Below are 17,000 nucleotides of genomic sequence, written 5' to 3' on the forward strand. Positions count from 1 at the left end.
AACAGAAAGAATGTGATTATTTTCGAAAGGTCAACTGTATATTCTACTCATGAAGTTCATGTCCCGATTGCTGAGCATTTTATTTACTTTTAATAGAGGTCAGTAGAAATTCAAACTGTTGACCTTAATTAACGAGACCGTTGAAAGCAACATGTACCCTCGGATCATACTAATCTAAGCATCCTATCAAATCTATAGCAACGAAATGATATCGAATTTCCTTGGGTTTGTTTAATTAACATTTTGAATATCAATAAACTACTGACAGACGCAATTTTGACTTCCGGGGTCTAAATAAAGATAGTAACATATACGTTTAATGCTCACGTGGACATTGAACATGTTGGAGGAAGGCCCGTATATCATAGGGACATCCCACATGACCGCCACCTGGTAGCCAGAATTTTCGATCGCGTATGTAAAAACGCCTGCCGTCCCGAAAGTAGCGTCTGTTAGATAAGGAAATGCTATTATTAATAAACACATACATGTATGTATATATAATACAACTGATTTAGTATTGCAGGAGACGGCGAAACGATAATGAAGTTTTTTTTAATGTTTTGCCATGAACGAACGCTTAAGGATGTTCTTTTGTTCCGTCGCTTCTCAAGATTTAAAAGCAACTGAAGGAAGAGACGAATAATTATTTTACGTTTTTTTTCATTTCGTCGCTCCCACTTGACTGAATTGTATTCCTTCACGTTCCTGTATCTCAAGGAGACGGAACAAATCATCGCCAAGCTAACCATCGTCATGTTGCCTCCAACAACGTGAAGATAAGCCACGCCTACTACATTAGTATCATGTCTTTTTGTTGAAGGCACAACGCGCTGTCGTTACTTGGTTCCGTCGCCTTACACAACACGAAAGTGATAAAACGAAAGTAGGAAGTACTTGGCTACAAAATGTTATCTAAAGCATGCGCAGAACAGTACCCACAGTCTAATGAAATTATGAGTAGAGGGGTAGACGACTCCCCTAGCAAAAAATGAATGCGATCGCCTGATAACAACAGAACGAATAAGGACAGACAAGAATAACAATTTTTGTATAAGCATAAAAGAAATCAAGAGTAAAAACACTCACAATGCGTTTTCTCAAAAATAAACACTCCGCCGTCTCCTGGGAGGATTTCCCTTGGCAGTGGTTCCCGGAGAACGCCATGCGACAGATACCACTCTGGGTTGACTAATTTCCGGTTTCCCATGTTAGAAAACCCTACCACACAGACACGTGACAAGTCCACTTGTGAAGCGACACCGGACAGCAGTTTGAATCCCACTCCGGCCGCCGACAATACACCAACGACTATGGAAACAAAGAGGTATATGATAGCAAATGTTTTCCTTACTTCTAACCTTCAGCCATATAAACTGTCAAATTCAGTACGTTAGCTTAGCGAAAATAACTTTTTTTTTTCAACTGAATTTCATCCAAAAGACCGTTCATGCTACAATATAATGTCGTCGAAACGGATCGCTACAAAATGGGTAAGGCAAAACCAGTTGTTAATTTTGCATTTAATTTAACAAGGATAAGAGACTGAAACATTTTTTTTTCACAATTACCAGAATTATATTTCAATGAATGATAAATACAACATTTAAATAGGAAAAATAAATAAAAAAGTTTTCTCTATATACTTTTGACTTCTAAAACATAAACATAGATGTGACACTATTGTGGAAGCCTTGCTATCCGTTGATGACATGCTGTGAATATAGTTTAGTGCTGTTGTAGAATACGATAGTCCATTGTACTTCCCACATGTCTTCCAGAGGCAACACCATGTGACAACGGTAGTGCCCTTCACAAATGCATTACTAGTATGGTACGTCATGTAATTTCAAATATGGGCATGAACATAAAATGGACACATTTTGTATCTAAGTAAAATCACTCCATTCATAATAGGGGAGGTTACTCTCAAGGAAGGGACTTTATACAAATGTACTTTATAAAGATCCAATCAACGTCCTGGAATTTAAGACGTGATATCTAATTTACATTAAATGATTAAATGAAACAAAATGATTACCTCGCTTGCTGGGAACTCCACTCTTGGTTATATTTCGGAAAGCCTCATTATGGGTGTAAAGGTGCTCCACGTCTACTGTTTTCGTTTCGGCCTCTCTTGCCTCTCGTTCAAAGTCCAACGACAATACACATGTCAGATGGACTCCTCTACATCAACACAGAAATAAAATATTAGAATAATTCTGTGACAAGTGTCAACTCTCAAACAATTTTTTATTTGTTGTTGTTGTTAATTTGCAGTGTCTATAGAACGTCATGCGGATCGCTTCCTATCAGTGAACGTCTTGTTACATTTTTATAATAAGGTAGTATAGTGTCGTGACCTGAACATGTGTTATATACAAGGATAGTGTTTCACTCAAACTGCGGTTTTAGTTGAATGCACATGACATATATTCAAAGTATGACCAAAACATTGAAAGCTTCTCACAGTTTGCTAAAAAAAAAAAAAAAAAACAGGATTCAATATAAGTTTTAATGTCAAATTCGAACTAGCATAGTCTTTCCCAATGATCCTCGATCCCTGAAAAGATAGCATCCAACCAAATGATCCCGAGTTATAATAATCCTTTAAACCTTATATTAATAAGAGTAAACGCAAAATTATCCCGAGTTACCATGTACAATGCTTCATAATATATTTTATTCAGCGTAATGGTTTTGAGTGCTATTATTGCGTTGTGGATACAATCAAGTGACGTATACTTCAGAACTGGATGTAGTGCCCTAAGATTGCATGCTTCACGACATCTATATTTTCCCCAGCAAAATGCTTAAGTCATGCTTCGCAAAGTCAAAGCTTTAAATGGAATGCACCATAGTATGCGTGTATTCATTACCTGATATCAATGGAATGTACCACAGTATGCGTGTATTCATTACCTGATTTAAATGGAATGTAACACAGTATGCGTGTATTCATTATCTGATTTAAATGGAATGTACCATAGTATGCGTGTATTCATTACCTGATTTCAATGGAATGTACCACAGTATGCGTGTACTCATTACCTGATTTAAATGAAATGTAACACAGTATGCGTGTATTCATTACCTGATTTAAATGGAATGTACCACAGTAAACGTGTATTCATTATCTGACTTAAATGGACTGTACCATAGTATGCGTGTATTCATTATCTGATTTTAATGGAATGTACCATAGTATGCGTGTATTCATTACCTGATTTAAATGGAATGTAACACAGTATGCGTATACTCATTATCTGATTTGAATGGAATGTACCACAGTATACGTGTATTCATTATCTGATTTAAATGGAATGTAACACAGTATGCGTGTATTCATTATCTGATTTAAATGGAATGTAACACAGTATGCGTGTATCTATTACCTGATTTAAATGGAATGTAACACCGTATGTGTGTATTCATTACCTGATTTCAATGGAATGTAACACAGTATGCGCGTATTCATTATCTGATTTCAATGGATTGTACCACAGTATGCGTGTATTCATTACCTGATTTAAATGGAATGTAACACAGTATGCGCGTATTAATTATCTGATTTCAATGGATTGTACCACAGTATGCGTGTATTCAGTATCTGATTTAAATGGAATGAACCACAGTATGCGTGTATTCATTATCTGATTTAACTGGAATGTACCACAGTATACGTGGATTTATTATCTGATTTAAATGGAATGTAACACAGTATGCGCGTGTTCATTATCTGATTTCAATGGATTGTACCACAGTATGCGTGTATTCATTACCTGATTTAAATAGAATGTAACACAGTATGCGTGTATTCATTACCTGATTTAAATGGAATGTAACACCGTATGTGTGTATTCATTACCTGATTTAAATGGAATGTACCACAGTATGCGTGTATTCATTACCTGATTTAAATACATGTAGCATAACTTAAAGAAATTGAATACTTACAAGATAATTAGTACAATACACTTCATGTCGAACTGCTGGAAAATAAAACCTCGGAATGATAAGTTTACATGTTTACATATTGATAGCTCATAAATGCAAACATCCAGTTTCCATAATCCGAACTTTGGTAAAATCAAATCACGTCAATCTGGAGTGCCATTTATTCCGAGCTCCGATACAACGGTAACATTAACTAGTAGAACGCTATTCCAAGCTCTGTAATAAGAATGCTTGTAACAAGTTACAAGAATCTGAACGACGATTATTTAGGTTCGATAATCCTAGCTCTAGAAAACAATTTACTAGTACGTAGTTCTGTATCATGCTAACCCGATCTCTCTGACCTCAACCTAGTAAGCAAGTCACTTGCACCTGTATAACGGTATTCTTGTCTCTTTAATCATAACTCCAAGTAAACAAGCCATATTAATTATTAAGTATAACAATCCAATCTCTGTAATTCGAGCTGAGGTTAAAATATGTTAGAGTTGATGTTCGACAATCAAGTTTCAGGATAATCTGTACCAAAACAATGACCGTCTATCTGTAGCATTAAACGACGGTAACAATAAGTTCTTCCTTTGGGATATTGAGAGTTATAGATCTTGTAATCTGGTACATTAATTAACATAAGTACTTATCAAGTGTCTCAAATTATTTCGATCTAATTATATAAATTGAAAGACTACTATGAGATTATAATAACAACCGATTCTTTTATAATACTTGTACTTGTTGGGAGCAGAAGTTGGTATACCAAAGAAGTACATGTATGAAGTATTTTAGCTAAATCATTTGATATTGATAATTTTGAGTCCTGTGTTCCCTGGTAGCCATTCTTCAGAAAATCAATTGCATGCGTTATTAAGGCCGTTGACCTCTGGTATATAATGCATGCCTTATTGAATATAGTTAAATAAGGGATATACAAATGTACTTACCGTGGCGCCGGTGTCCTCCTTTCTTATCAAACCAACAGTCAATGTGGGCGTTGGTGACATAAGGCTATGTCTCAGTGTAGATAGATAAGGTACTAAGCTTTGTACAATGTCGGTATATGCTTTGCTATATTACTGCCAAATAACATTTCTGGTAGTGTTTTCTATATTCTTACTCGTGAAATAATTCATACCAATTATAAAAAGAAAACAAATATATTAAAAGCATATTCACATTTGTATGGTAGCACCATAAACATGTTTATAGATTTAATTTATTTAAAATTGTGATAAATTTATCAGTTGAGCGGTCACAAACAGATATTACTTAAGGACTTCCCACCCTTCGTAATACACATGTTTTTGTTGTCGTATTTTCGTGTCGTCATTTCCGTATTGCGTTTCGGGCATTTCAATGCCGTAGTGTACATAATAGTAACACCGGGTAAACAATAGTACACATGTGTAACGATAATATGTCAACACCCGATATCGAGACTTTACTGGGAAATGTGTAATCATATGTACTTCAAAATTAAAGCTTCCGATACAAAGACTTTTAGAAATTGACTAACGGGAAGACACTGACATGAGACCAGACGACAGGTTATACATGAACCGCATGGAACGGGACTGATGTGTGTTGTGTACTAACCTCACATGTACGTATCACGTGCTTACACCAGTCCACTAGCTCGAGGTCGTCACGATTTTTGCTGTCGAGCGAGTTACTCTCTGTTGAATTAATTATTTCTACATATGCAGTGCGCTATGTGAAAATAGCGTTTTGTAAACTATCAAGATCCCTATGAAATGCATGTGTAGGTGAACGTGAGAACGCCATACCATGCAAGCCTCTGGTTACATATGTACCTGACATGTATATATACAATTTGCTAGCGAGCTGTGGAATGATGTCCAAATTGTACATGAATGAAAGCAATATGGTTCCATAAAAAATGAATTGATGGCCTTTTGATGGCCTTTTTTTATTGTTTGTTTTCTTTCATAGACAAAAACATATACATTTTGTCGTAATACATAGTATTACAGCTACATGTGTACATAAACACAAACATGCATGCACTCATACTTATCATACATATATAACATACATACATACTTACATACATACATATATAGCAGACATACATAACATACATGAATACATATTTACATACATACGTACGTACGTACATACATACATACATACATACATACATACATACATACATACATACATACATACATACATACATACATACATACATACATACACACACGCATGCATGTATGTATACCTTCGCACATAGGCATGCATGTCCACATGCAGTCACACATACATATACGCATGCATGCATGCAAGCTACATGCATACACACATACATTCATTCATACGCATGTACACATGTTGTATATACATGCATACATACATACGTACATATGCATGCACGCACATATATATGCACCCACACACATACATAGTTTACATGCACATACGAACATACACATCTCAACATGCACGCACAAACAGATGTACGCACATATATATATACATACCCACAAAAATGCACACACATGTGCATATGCACACGTATACACACACATGCAGATGCGCTTGTATGCTGTAAGCATATTAGTCATTAAAGGTATACACTATACAATTTGACATTGAGATGTAATATTCTTATACAGTAAATAATTTTGCATTGTGAGATGTTTTACTTGTACAGTATATTATTAGGCATTGTGATATGTTATAGGTATATAGTAAACAATTTGGCCTGGTGATATGTTATAGTTATAAATTATACAATTTTAAATTGTGAGATGTTATACTTATACAGTAAATTTGTCATTTTGATACATGATACTTGAACAGTACATAATTTGGCTTTGTGATGTATATGTTATAGTTATCCAGTATACACTTTGGCATTGTAATACATTATAGGTACATGTATACAGTATAAACACTGGAATTGTGATATATCATAGTTACAGTACACAATTTGGAATTGTCATATGTTATACTTGTACAAGTTTACATTTTGACTTATAAACAGAGGAAAACAATAAAAATCTTTTTACTTTGTAAGAACTTGTTTGCATTTTATGCGGATATGCACACGTTTGTACACTGCTACACATACACATGTTTATAAACATATACTCACATACAGAGCTATACATGTTCATGTATAATATACATATTTACATATACATATAGACATGTACTATACTCAACAAATACATACATGTAGCTTCTCACAATCTATGGAGGTCAATGTTTTAGGAGTTGAACTATTTCAACAGTGTACATTATACCCTATTATACTCTTTTTGGGTGTATAAAACATATGTTTATTAGCAAGTTATTAGCACATGAATATATTAATGTGTATAAACGGCTAAACTTACATATAAAAAAGACAACAATATTTAATTGGTGTAATTCATGAGGGTATATGGGTGACCAACTGTTTGAGGTTCATTCACTTGGCTTTGGTTTTCAAATTATTTTGGTGGTTTGTTTTGGACTTAAGTAAATAGGTTTTTCAATTTATTCCAAGTTTTGTTGAATTTTTGGATTTGCATGTTTTTTTGTAACAAGGTCAATTCGTATGTAAATGTTTGAGTTAGGTATTCTTTCAATTCTATTATTGAGAGATTTCCTGTTTTCTTTGAATTACAGAATATGTAGTATTTAGTGTATGTAATGATGATGTTAGTTGGTTTTGTTTCATTAGTTTCGCCTGTGACCCCAAATAGAATTGTACTTTTATCAAGGTCAATATTTTTACCAAGTTTATTATGAATCCATGTTCTAAGATTTTCCCATAAGTGTTGGCTGTTGATGCAATTCCAAAATAAGTGTTCTATTTTTTCAGGGTGTGCTCTACAGAGTGAACAATTATCAGAGTCTTTAATACCAATTGTTTTTAAGTACGAATTAGTGGTAATAATCCGGTTCAGGATTTTATATTGGAACCATTGGATTTTTGTTTCTTTTGTGGTTTGGAAGGGTAATTGATATATTTGGTTAAAATTAATTGCACTAAATCTTTCATCTGATTTCCATTTTTGTTCTGCTGTATTTTTACATATATTTTGTTTATTCAATAGTGTGGTGTACATATCTTTACTTCCCTTAATGGATGTTAATATTATTTGTAGGTGAAATGGAATGAAGGGTTTGGGGTGGTTGTTCTCTGATTTTGTTAAGTCTATATTCAGTGTATGTGCAGCTTTTTTATTGATTCACAGATGCTTCTATATTGGAGAAAGTTGTTTGAGTGTATAGTGTATTTCTGTTTGAATTCTTCAAATGAGAGAAAAGTGTTATCATTTTGCAGAATGTCATTTACAAATTTTACTCCTTTGACTTGCATATCTTTATAGAAGAAAGAGGAATTATTTATCAAAATATTTGGGTTATACCATAGTGTTGATTCTTGAAAATTTGTAAGTGTTTTGGGAGGATTGTTTTCTGTGATGGTTACCCAAGCTTCAAGAACATCTTTCCAGAATTTATTGGTTGTTTTGATAAGTTTAAAGTGGTCTACATTGAATTGTGATATATTGTGTGTGCAAGTTATTTCCGCTTTAAACAAATTAATCCATTCTTTTGGTTTTGCTGTGAGAAGCCGTCTAATCCAAGTTGATTTGAGGCTAGTAATAAATTTATCTNGTTTTGCTGTGAGAAGCCGTCTAATCTAAGTTGATTTGAGGCTAGTAATAAATTTATCTAAGTCAATCATTTTTAATCCTCCGTCTTAATAATCTTTCATTAGAGTTTGTCTTTTAATTTTTTCTGTGTTTGACTGCCATATGAATTTGAAAAATGAAGTGTTTAAGTACTGAATTGTGTTTTTGCTCGGGTTAGGTATTGCAATGAACAGATGTGTTATTTTGGGGATTATGAGAGATTTAAGAACTACCATTCTTCCTATAGGAGTGATATTTCTTCTAGACCATTGTTTTAACATTAATTCTACCTCAGTTGTTTTGTTTTTGTAGTAAAGGTCTGTAATTTTGTCTAGTTCAACAGAGAAATGTATTCCCAATAGATTGAAATGTGTGACATTCCATTTCAGTTTCCATCGATGGTGATATTAGAGCATACTTTTCTAAAGTTTCCAAAGCGTCAGTGAATGATTTCTCAGAACCATCTAGAATAAAACTTGTGTCATCGGCGAACTGTGAGAGTTTGTGTTCTTTGTTATTTACATTTATACCTTTTATGTTTTTTTTTTGTTTTTTTACCAGAATAGCCAAGATTTCAGCCACAAGTAATAAAAGATAAGATGAAACCGGGTCCCCTTGACGACAGCCCCTTTTGATAGGGATAAAGTTTGATAGGAAGCCATTTTGTATTACTGCAGATGAGGTTTGATTACTAAAAGTTTTGATCCAATTTATAATGCTGTCTCCAAAGTTAAAAAATCTGAGTACTTCATATATGAAAGGCCATGAAACAGAGTCAAAAGCTTTCTCGAAATCAACAAGGATCAAAAGTCCAGGAATATTGTTTTCCTCTGTAAAATGCATCAAGTCATATATTAGTTTGGTGTTTTCACCTATATATCTACCAATCAGGAAGCCTGTTTGAGTTTCTGATAATAATAAGGCAAGTACTTTTTTCAATCTGTTGGCTATACATGCAGATGCTAGTTTGTATATTACATTTAATAGTGTTATAGGTCGCCAATTCTTCATATATTGTCTGGGCTTTTCACCTTTAGGGATACATGTGATAAGTCCCTGTCGCTGAGTTATTGAAAGTTTTTTTTTGTCATATCCTTGATTTAATGAGTTAAATATAAAAAGTTTTAAGTCTTGCCAAAAGAATTTGAAAAATTCTGCTGTGTAGCCATCAGACCCAGGTGATTAGTTATTTTTCATTTTTTTAGAGCTTTTAACAATTCGGATTCTGTAAGTTTTCCTTCAAGGTATATATTTTGAGAATTTTCTAACACAATATAATTGAGATCTTTTAAGTATTCGTCTAAATTTATTTGCTCAAGGTTTTCTGAGTGGCAATTATATAGATTTGTATAAAATAGTTCAATTTCTTTTAATATTTCTTTTTGTTTAACAACATGATCCCCATTAACTTTTTCTATCCATTGAACTGTTTAATTTGTAAAAAAATTGGATTCTAAACCACAGAAGTATTTTGTCACTTTTTCACCATCTTCTATCCATTGGACCTTTGATCTTATTGTTTACCCTTTCATCTTATCTTTTCTTATGTTTTCTAATTCTATCTGCTTGTTGTTTAGTGAGTTGAGATTTAAGGGAGTGCTTTTTTCAATAATGTTTATTTCTGTTATAAGTTCTTCTTCTTTCTTGTTTCTTGTCTTTTTCTTGTGTGTAGCATGAGATATAGTTACACCTCGGATTTCCAAAAGTAAGATTTTTAAAAATAGTTGATCATCTATAATATATGGAGTTTCAATATCTGTTGGGGCATTTAAAAAGTTTGGGTTGGTATATTGATCTTTCACATTTTGTATGGTATTCTTTACTTTTTGTATATATTCAGTGTCATTTAGTAGGCTGTTCCAGGTTCCTCTACCAATATCAAAGTTGTTAAATTTTAGTTCTAATGTGATCAGAGAGTGGTCGGTCCTGTATCCAGCTTTGATGTGTGTTTTTTTGTTAAGTTAAAAATGTTTTCACATTTTAAAGAATAGTCTAGTCTTGCTTGCTTTACAGGGTTTCTTCTTCTCCATGTGTAACGTTTGGAGTCTGGGTGATTCAACCTAAAGCAATCTACTAAATTGTATGAATCTATGTAATTTAAAAGCTTTGTTTTTGCATGTGGATTATTAACTTTATTGTAATTATTTGTATCTTCAGATTGATTTAGAGCAAGGTTGAAATCACCACATATTATATATTCAACATTTTGAAGTTCGTCAAGAACTTAAGTCAAATTTTCATAAAAATCAGGATTGTCTGTATTTGGACCATAGAGTGTTACTAGAGTAAGTCTTTGTTTTTTTCAATAGTGATATCAAGTGCAAGCAAATTTCCTGTATCGCCTTTTACCATTTTGTGTATTTCAAATTCAAAATTATTGTTTAACATAATACTGACACCCCTTTCATTTGACTGGTGTGAATTAAATAAACAGGTGTATCTCCATTCTGACATGATGCGGTTTTCTTTATCATTAGTGAAATGTGTATCCTGTAGACATATCATGCTAAAATCGCTGTAGTTTGACTTCAAATAATTAAAAACCTCAGATCTTTTTTCTTTTGAACACAAACCCCGTCAGTTCACCGATGCGATTTTGACATTACCTGACTGAGTCATAGACACTTCTGTTCAATGTTCTTAGTTTCAGTTTGGTCACCCACTGTGTCTTATAATAAACATGTATGAATGTGTAAGCTGTTGAAGGTATTCGATTAGATTCACAATCAATGTTGTTAAAGTTATTTTTGTTAGAGTTAGAATTGGGAAAAGGGACGAGACAGTACGATACAAAAGATACGATATGAAGTAATAATTACCTTCCATCTTGGTTTCCCAACCCGCCACGTGGTTGACTATATCTCAATGTCGCTGGACTGGTCAGGCAGGAGAGATATAGCTCACAACGCTAGTAATACTAGTAAATAAGTATCTGTCCCGGTGCCCAACAATATGCGAGGTCACCGAGAAACTGTCACTACTATAAGTAGAGCAGACTGTAGGAATGAAGGAGTACAATGGCTACAATATGCAGAGCACCATAAACCGTCCGTACAGTCTGGAATCCTGGAAGGAAGAGAGTTGTGGGCCAGGTATATTCACCCAAGCATCACGGGATCTGCTACGCCTCACATCCGGTGAAAGCCCGGATGACGTAATGTAAACAGACCGTCGACACAACATTCCTCCCCACCTTATAATGAAAGTCCTTTGTTCTGGGAGATCCTGAATTGGAGAATATCCTGACCCTTAGTTCAAGTTCCCACAAGCTATAAGCCTGTGTTTTCCACATGTTCTATTACTGGTTGTTGCTCCATGAAACACAGAGTCAAGGCCCAGCCTCTTTAAGTCGTCTGGAGTATAGGTACAGGGTAGCACTATAAGCACAAACCTGGCCTAAAAGACCAGATACTCCCGACCCTAGATGTTATAAAATAACCTACACGCGTCGATACAGTCGTCGGGCGTTCTGGACAGATGTAGCCAGCAGTGATTCCGGGTTCATCTTGCAGTAACGTGCTAGAGACGACGCTGTCCGGAACAGTTGGTTTGGTGCGGAGCACTTGGTTCCAGGTCTGGCAAAATATGGAGCGTCCGTCTCTAACAGTACTCTTTCAGAGTTGATTCCCCTCACGGCTTGGGACTGCTGGTTGTTGAACTTAGCAGCCATACTGGTGAATCCGAAGTACAGCTGTGAGAAGGCACTGGTCACCTGGTCACGAACATATGAATCTCCACTGAAACAATGGAGATGTATTCTCTGGTCAGGACGCACAGCCTTCTTCACATAATAGAGCAGAAGTAGATAGGCCTCCGCTCCGCTGTCTCCGGTGATTCCTCTACAGTGTAATACCAGGACATGCCTGGGTTCCACAAGTTGCAGAATCTTCTCCAGCATAACTGACTGCTGAGCCCACTGCTCCCTAGGGACAGAATGGTCCAGCCCAATCTCGCCGACTGCTCCGACACGAGGCAGAAGGATAAGTTGACGTAGCTCCTGGACAACGCGGTTGAACTGCTCCTGCGAGTACTGGTGCTTCGGATGTACCCCCACTGCGACCTCCATGTCCTCTGGTAGTGTAGCCAGATGCTCCTTAGTTGGATAGGTAACGGGGTCACAGTAACAGGCACAGGTTCCAACAACCTCAATCTCCTTTCCCGGTTCCATTGGACTGCGTGCGAGCAATGACTGGAAGGTAGTATCCTTTGGTAAACCCATTGCACGCAGTGTCCGGTCGAGGTGGAAATGAGAGTCAAATGCACGGGGCCTGGCCCGTGCCACCTCCTCAGGAATTGGAAACTGAGTTCTCCAGTACTCACGTTCACTCGAGGTCATCCTTGCCAACATCAACATAACCGCCTTCCAGTGGATAAGGGCCGCTATAGAATTTACCGGGTCCACTGTATACTTGACTTGGACCGGCTCACCCAGATAGCTACTGAACGCCCTCATAGCCACCGTCTGACTGTCAGTGATGTTGACACCTTCCTTCGTTGTCAACAAGTGCTGCATATCCACGAATTCTCGAAGGTCCCCAAGATGTCCCACTGGCCTCCGGAGGAGCCAAACAGCAGCCTGCATGAGTGCAGCCTCTCTGCCTCGCAATTTCCTGACTGCCAGGGTCCACATGTTCGCTGAATATTCCAGGTATGTGTTCCCGGAATGCATGGAGGCGAACATAGCTAAAATCTCCCTGACAATCAGGAACAAGGCATTTCCTCCTCACCGACAAAGCCCCCTCAGCCGAGGACCCACCCGAGCACTCAACCACCAAACCTCCAGGAGCCGCCTCAGTGGAGGAGACCGTCCGGGTGAACGCTCTACCTCCTCCGAGGGATATCCTCTTTGATTGAGGACCCTCCGGCTGACTGATTGGACGCTTCCTGGTGGCGCCCGGGTCAGCCCGCACCTTTCCACTAAGGGGACTATGACGGAGAGAGCTGTAATGCTTCCTTGGACTCCTCCTCGGACCCTCGGGACGCTCCTCTCGCGATAGTCGCTCAGCCACCGTGGGTTTAGCCTCAGAGGAGGCACGATACGCACCTCTCATCAGAGTCTCGCCCGCGGCAGCATAACGACTTGATGTGACTCGTGTGTCCGGCTTCCACGGGGGNNNNGGGGGCTGGCTTCCTCTTGGGAAGTGGTGCTGGCAACTTCTGGGGTACCGGTGATGTCAATATCTGTGGTACCGGCTCCGGCTCTGGGTGCCCAAGATCAATGTGAATTGGGTCTGCTCCCAGATCCAGTGCATCATCCTCCATTCTCACCACCTCAGGGTTCCGTGACGAAACCTCCTCCACCCTCCGTGCCAAGCTGGGATCCGTGGACAACCGTATGTCATGATACATAGCCCTGGACTCCACGGCAATAGGTCCTGGTCTGTTACGCCTACCGATACGATAGACGTTAGCAGCAATCCAGTTGTGCGACTGTAGCTGACAGACGTTCAGGGTCTCCGCGCAAGACTTGAGCCATGAATCACGACGGTACTGCTGTGATCCCCTCTTGGTGTTCCCCTTAGCCAAATCGAACATCGCGATAAGTAGGGCCTTCATCCTAGAATCCGACACCTGAGCCAAACCCAGTCGCTCGACGAACTCGCGGGCTGGTTGTTACAACTGGCCCTTATCTATAAGATGCGAGACCTCATCAGCAAACGACTGGTTCCGTCCAGATGCCATACCTGCAACATACCAGAGCAAAACACATGATTAGTTACTGCTACAACCACTGCATTTGTATTTGTCTATCTCAAGCGCGTCTGTAGCAGTCACGTTGACGCACGATCCGTGGAACCATTCCTGACAGTAGTCGCATTGAATCATAAATCGACCCTGCCAAGCTTTCCTGCAAATGCAGTAGACTTCTGTGCTCTGGTCAGACGAATCCAAATCATCCTTCTCCCCCTGTGTTTTATATATGTTGATCCACGCCGGGAGCTTTCTATCCCTACATGGCATTTTCCGGTCATGATTGGTGATAAACACAGAGTTTCGTAGTTTGATCTGGTACAGGTATGCGGATAACTTTTTGATTATAACTCCCGGACCTTTCCAGGGAGAACACAATTTCTTGCATTTTCCCTTTACGACGGCTGAATCCAGCAAATACACAACATCCCCTTCGGCGTATGGTCTCAGTAGGACTTTAAGGTCATAATACCGCTTCATACGGCGTAGAGATGTTTTCAGCGTATTTCTGGCGACGGTGTGAGCTTCCTGGATATTTCCCATTAGGTTGGATACTGTTGACCGAAGATCGGATAGCTCCCGCGATCTGTTGGACATACTCATCCCACTTGTTTTGGGATTTGCCAAGGAAACAGCGTACGGCGTCCATAAGCGTTCGGTTATACCGTTCCACTTGTCCATTTGATGAAGGGCGATAAGGCGTTGTACGCGCCTTGTGAATCTGTAACGCCCGGTACAATGATTCAAAGAGTTTGCTCTCAAAATTGCGCCCCTGGTCCGAGAAGATTTGGAACGGATATCCAAACCGAGTAAAAACCCATCAATTGCCGCTTTCGCTGTCCCCTCAGCTTTTTGTGAAGGCAATGGAACACACTCTACTCACTTGGTGAACTGGTCTACCATCATTAGACAATGTTCATTTCCGCTTGCCGTTTTGGGTAAGGGGCCAAGAAAGTCTATGTGCACACGTTCCATGGGGGCACCCGCATGATACTGCGTCAGGGGAACCCTTTCGTAGCGTTTGTTTTTCTTGTTTCGGGTGCAAACTTCACACGTTGACACATAGGCCTCCACGTCCGTACCAAGGCGAACCCAAAAGAACTTCTCCTTCAATTTCGCCTTAGTCCTTGCCATTCCTTGATGAGCAGCTGCGGGTAGGTCATGATGCCACTGCATTGCCTTTTCCTTCAAGGACTGTGGAACTATAAGCGCCAAGTCCTTACTATCAGCTTTCTTCATGAACACCACACCGTCGATCAGGAGAAACAACTCCCGGTTCAACCAGTAATACTTAGCTTCAGGAGAAGCCAGGTTCCGTACCGTCCGTCAGGTACCTGATAATAAACTGCAATGCGTCATCTTTTCCCTGTTCGGTCTCAAGTTCACGATACGTAAACCCCCAACAAGATGGCGACCCAGCAGTTGCTTCCTGAGCTAGCTGGACGGTACACATATTCACATGAAACTGGCTGTCCTGAAACTCAATATCAAAACTTGATCCATCAACTCTAGGGTCCATCGATAAAGTGGACCAACTGTCTGGAGACAAAGCCTCCAGTACTGGCTCAGTTGTCAGCCGGCTGTCATGGCTACCACCATCAGGGTGTTCGTAGCCAAGAGTGACCTGGGAAACCGTGCTATCCTGATGTTTTCCCAAGCCCGGTTGACCCTCAAACTGAGAGGATTGGGTCTGACTGGCATGCATACCCTGAGGGTATACAAGAGAACGTAAACCACTCACGGAAAATTGACCCCTGGCATGAGGGTTAAGCATACTGTCCACAGAGGGCTCCGTACAGAAGTTCGCCTGACCTATAAGCTCAGGTCACTCCCTAGGAGTTACTCCCTCCGCCTGGCCTTGCGGGTTACGTTTCACTGTGGCCACATCAGTCCCAATGGACTGGAAACTCTGGTCCCCGCAAGGAGAACTGTCCGTCAGGTTCCTAACTTCATCCACTTCCATAGCAAACTCTCCCCACTGTTTGTCTGCACGCTGACAATAGCTACAGCCTCCACGGGGTAAGCTTTCTGGTCTGATCCCGGCAACATAGGATGGACACGGAGTCAACTCCTCAGGAAGTCGCGAAAGCGCGTCTGCATTCCCGTGTTTGGCCCCCACTCTGTGAGTCACAATCATATGGAATTGTGAAAGTTCTTCCATCCACCGTGTCAACTGTCCCTGTGGATCCTTGAACCGTAGCAACCATGTTAAACTAGAGTGGTCTGTCCTGACGGTAAACTGTCTACCTAGTAGGTAGTATTTAAACTGTCTTGTAAATCTCACTATACTGAGAAGTTCCTTCCGGGTAGTGCAATACCTCCTCTGCTCCGGGGTTAGAGAGAAACTACTATAAGCAATAACCTTCTACACCCCGTCTTGAACTTGACTTAGAACTGCCCAAATGGCGGTATCCGACGCGTCGGTGTCCAATATGAACGAGTCGACAGCGTTAGGTAGCGCCAATACAGGTGGTTCAGTCAACACCTTGCGTAAGGATTCAAAGGCGTCCTGCTGCACATCTCCCCAGTGGAACTTGTTTTTTCTTGTGAGACTATACAAGGGTTGAGCTAACTCGGCGAAACTTTTTACAAAAGTCCGGTGATAATTCACTAAGCCGAGAAACCTCTCTACCTCCTTCGTATTTCTAGGAACTGACCAGTTAGCTACTGTTCCGGTGTCCCGTTCTGACATGGCTATCTGGTTTT

At 39.1% G+C, this 17,000-nt stretch overlaps 2 protein-coding genes across 3 annotated transcripts; both read right to left on the reverse strand.

The window, feature by feature from the left end:
• Nucleotides 1-243: 243 nt before the first annotated feature.
• On the reverse strand, nucleotides 244-4,973 carry LOC110450531 (bryoporin-like). 2 transcript variants are annotated; one of them, XM_021498094.1, is made up of 5 exons: nucleotides 4,899-4,973; nucleotides 3,958-3,992; nucleotides 2,042-2,187; nucleotides 1,090-1,311; nucleotides 244-449 (listed from the first exon to the last, which is right to left on the reverse strand). In XM_021498094.1, exons 1-5 carry the CDS (start codon nucleotides 4,956-4,958, stop codon nucleotides 259-261), a joined length of 654 nt encoding a protein of 217 aa, XP_021353769.1. In that variant the 5' UTR covers nucleotides 4,959-4,973; the 3' UTR covers nucleotides 244-258. The 2 variants fall into 2 exon arrangements, with proteins under 2 accessions (XP_021353769.1, XP_021353770.1); XM_021498095.1 differs by having other exon boundaries at nucleotides 3,958-3,989; nucleotides 4,899-4,959.
• A 7,069-nt stretch (nucleotides 4,974-12,042) lies between these two features.
• LOC110450534 (putative deoxyribonuclease TATDN2) lies at nucleotides 12,043-13,233 on the reverse strand. The gene has a single exon (XM_021498099.1). It carries the CDS (start codon nucleotides 13,231-13,233, stop codon nucleotides 12,043-12,045), a length of 1,191 nt encoding a protein of 396 aa, XP_021353774.1.
• Nucleotides 13,234-17,000: the final 3,767 nt, after the last annotated feature.

This window comes from Mizuhopecten yessoensis, unplaced genomic scaffold (genome assembly GCF_002113885.1).
Source record: "Mizuhopecten yessoensis strain PY_sf001 unplaced genomic scaffold, ASM211388v2 scaffold5297, whole genome shotgun sequence".
Lineage (NCBI taxonomy): Eukaryota > Metazoa > Mollusca > Bivalvia > Pectinida > Pectinidae > Mizuhopecten > Mizuhopecten yessoensis.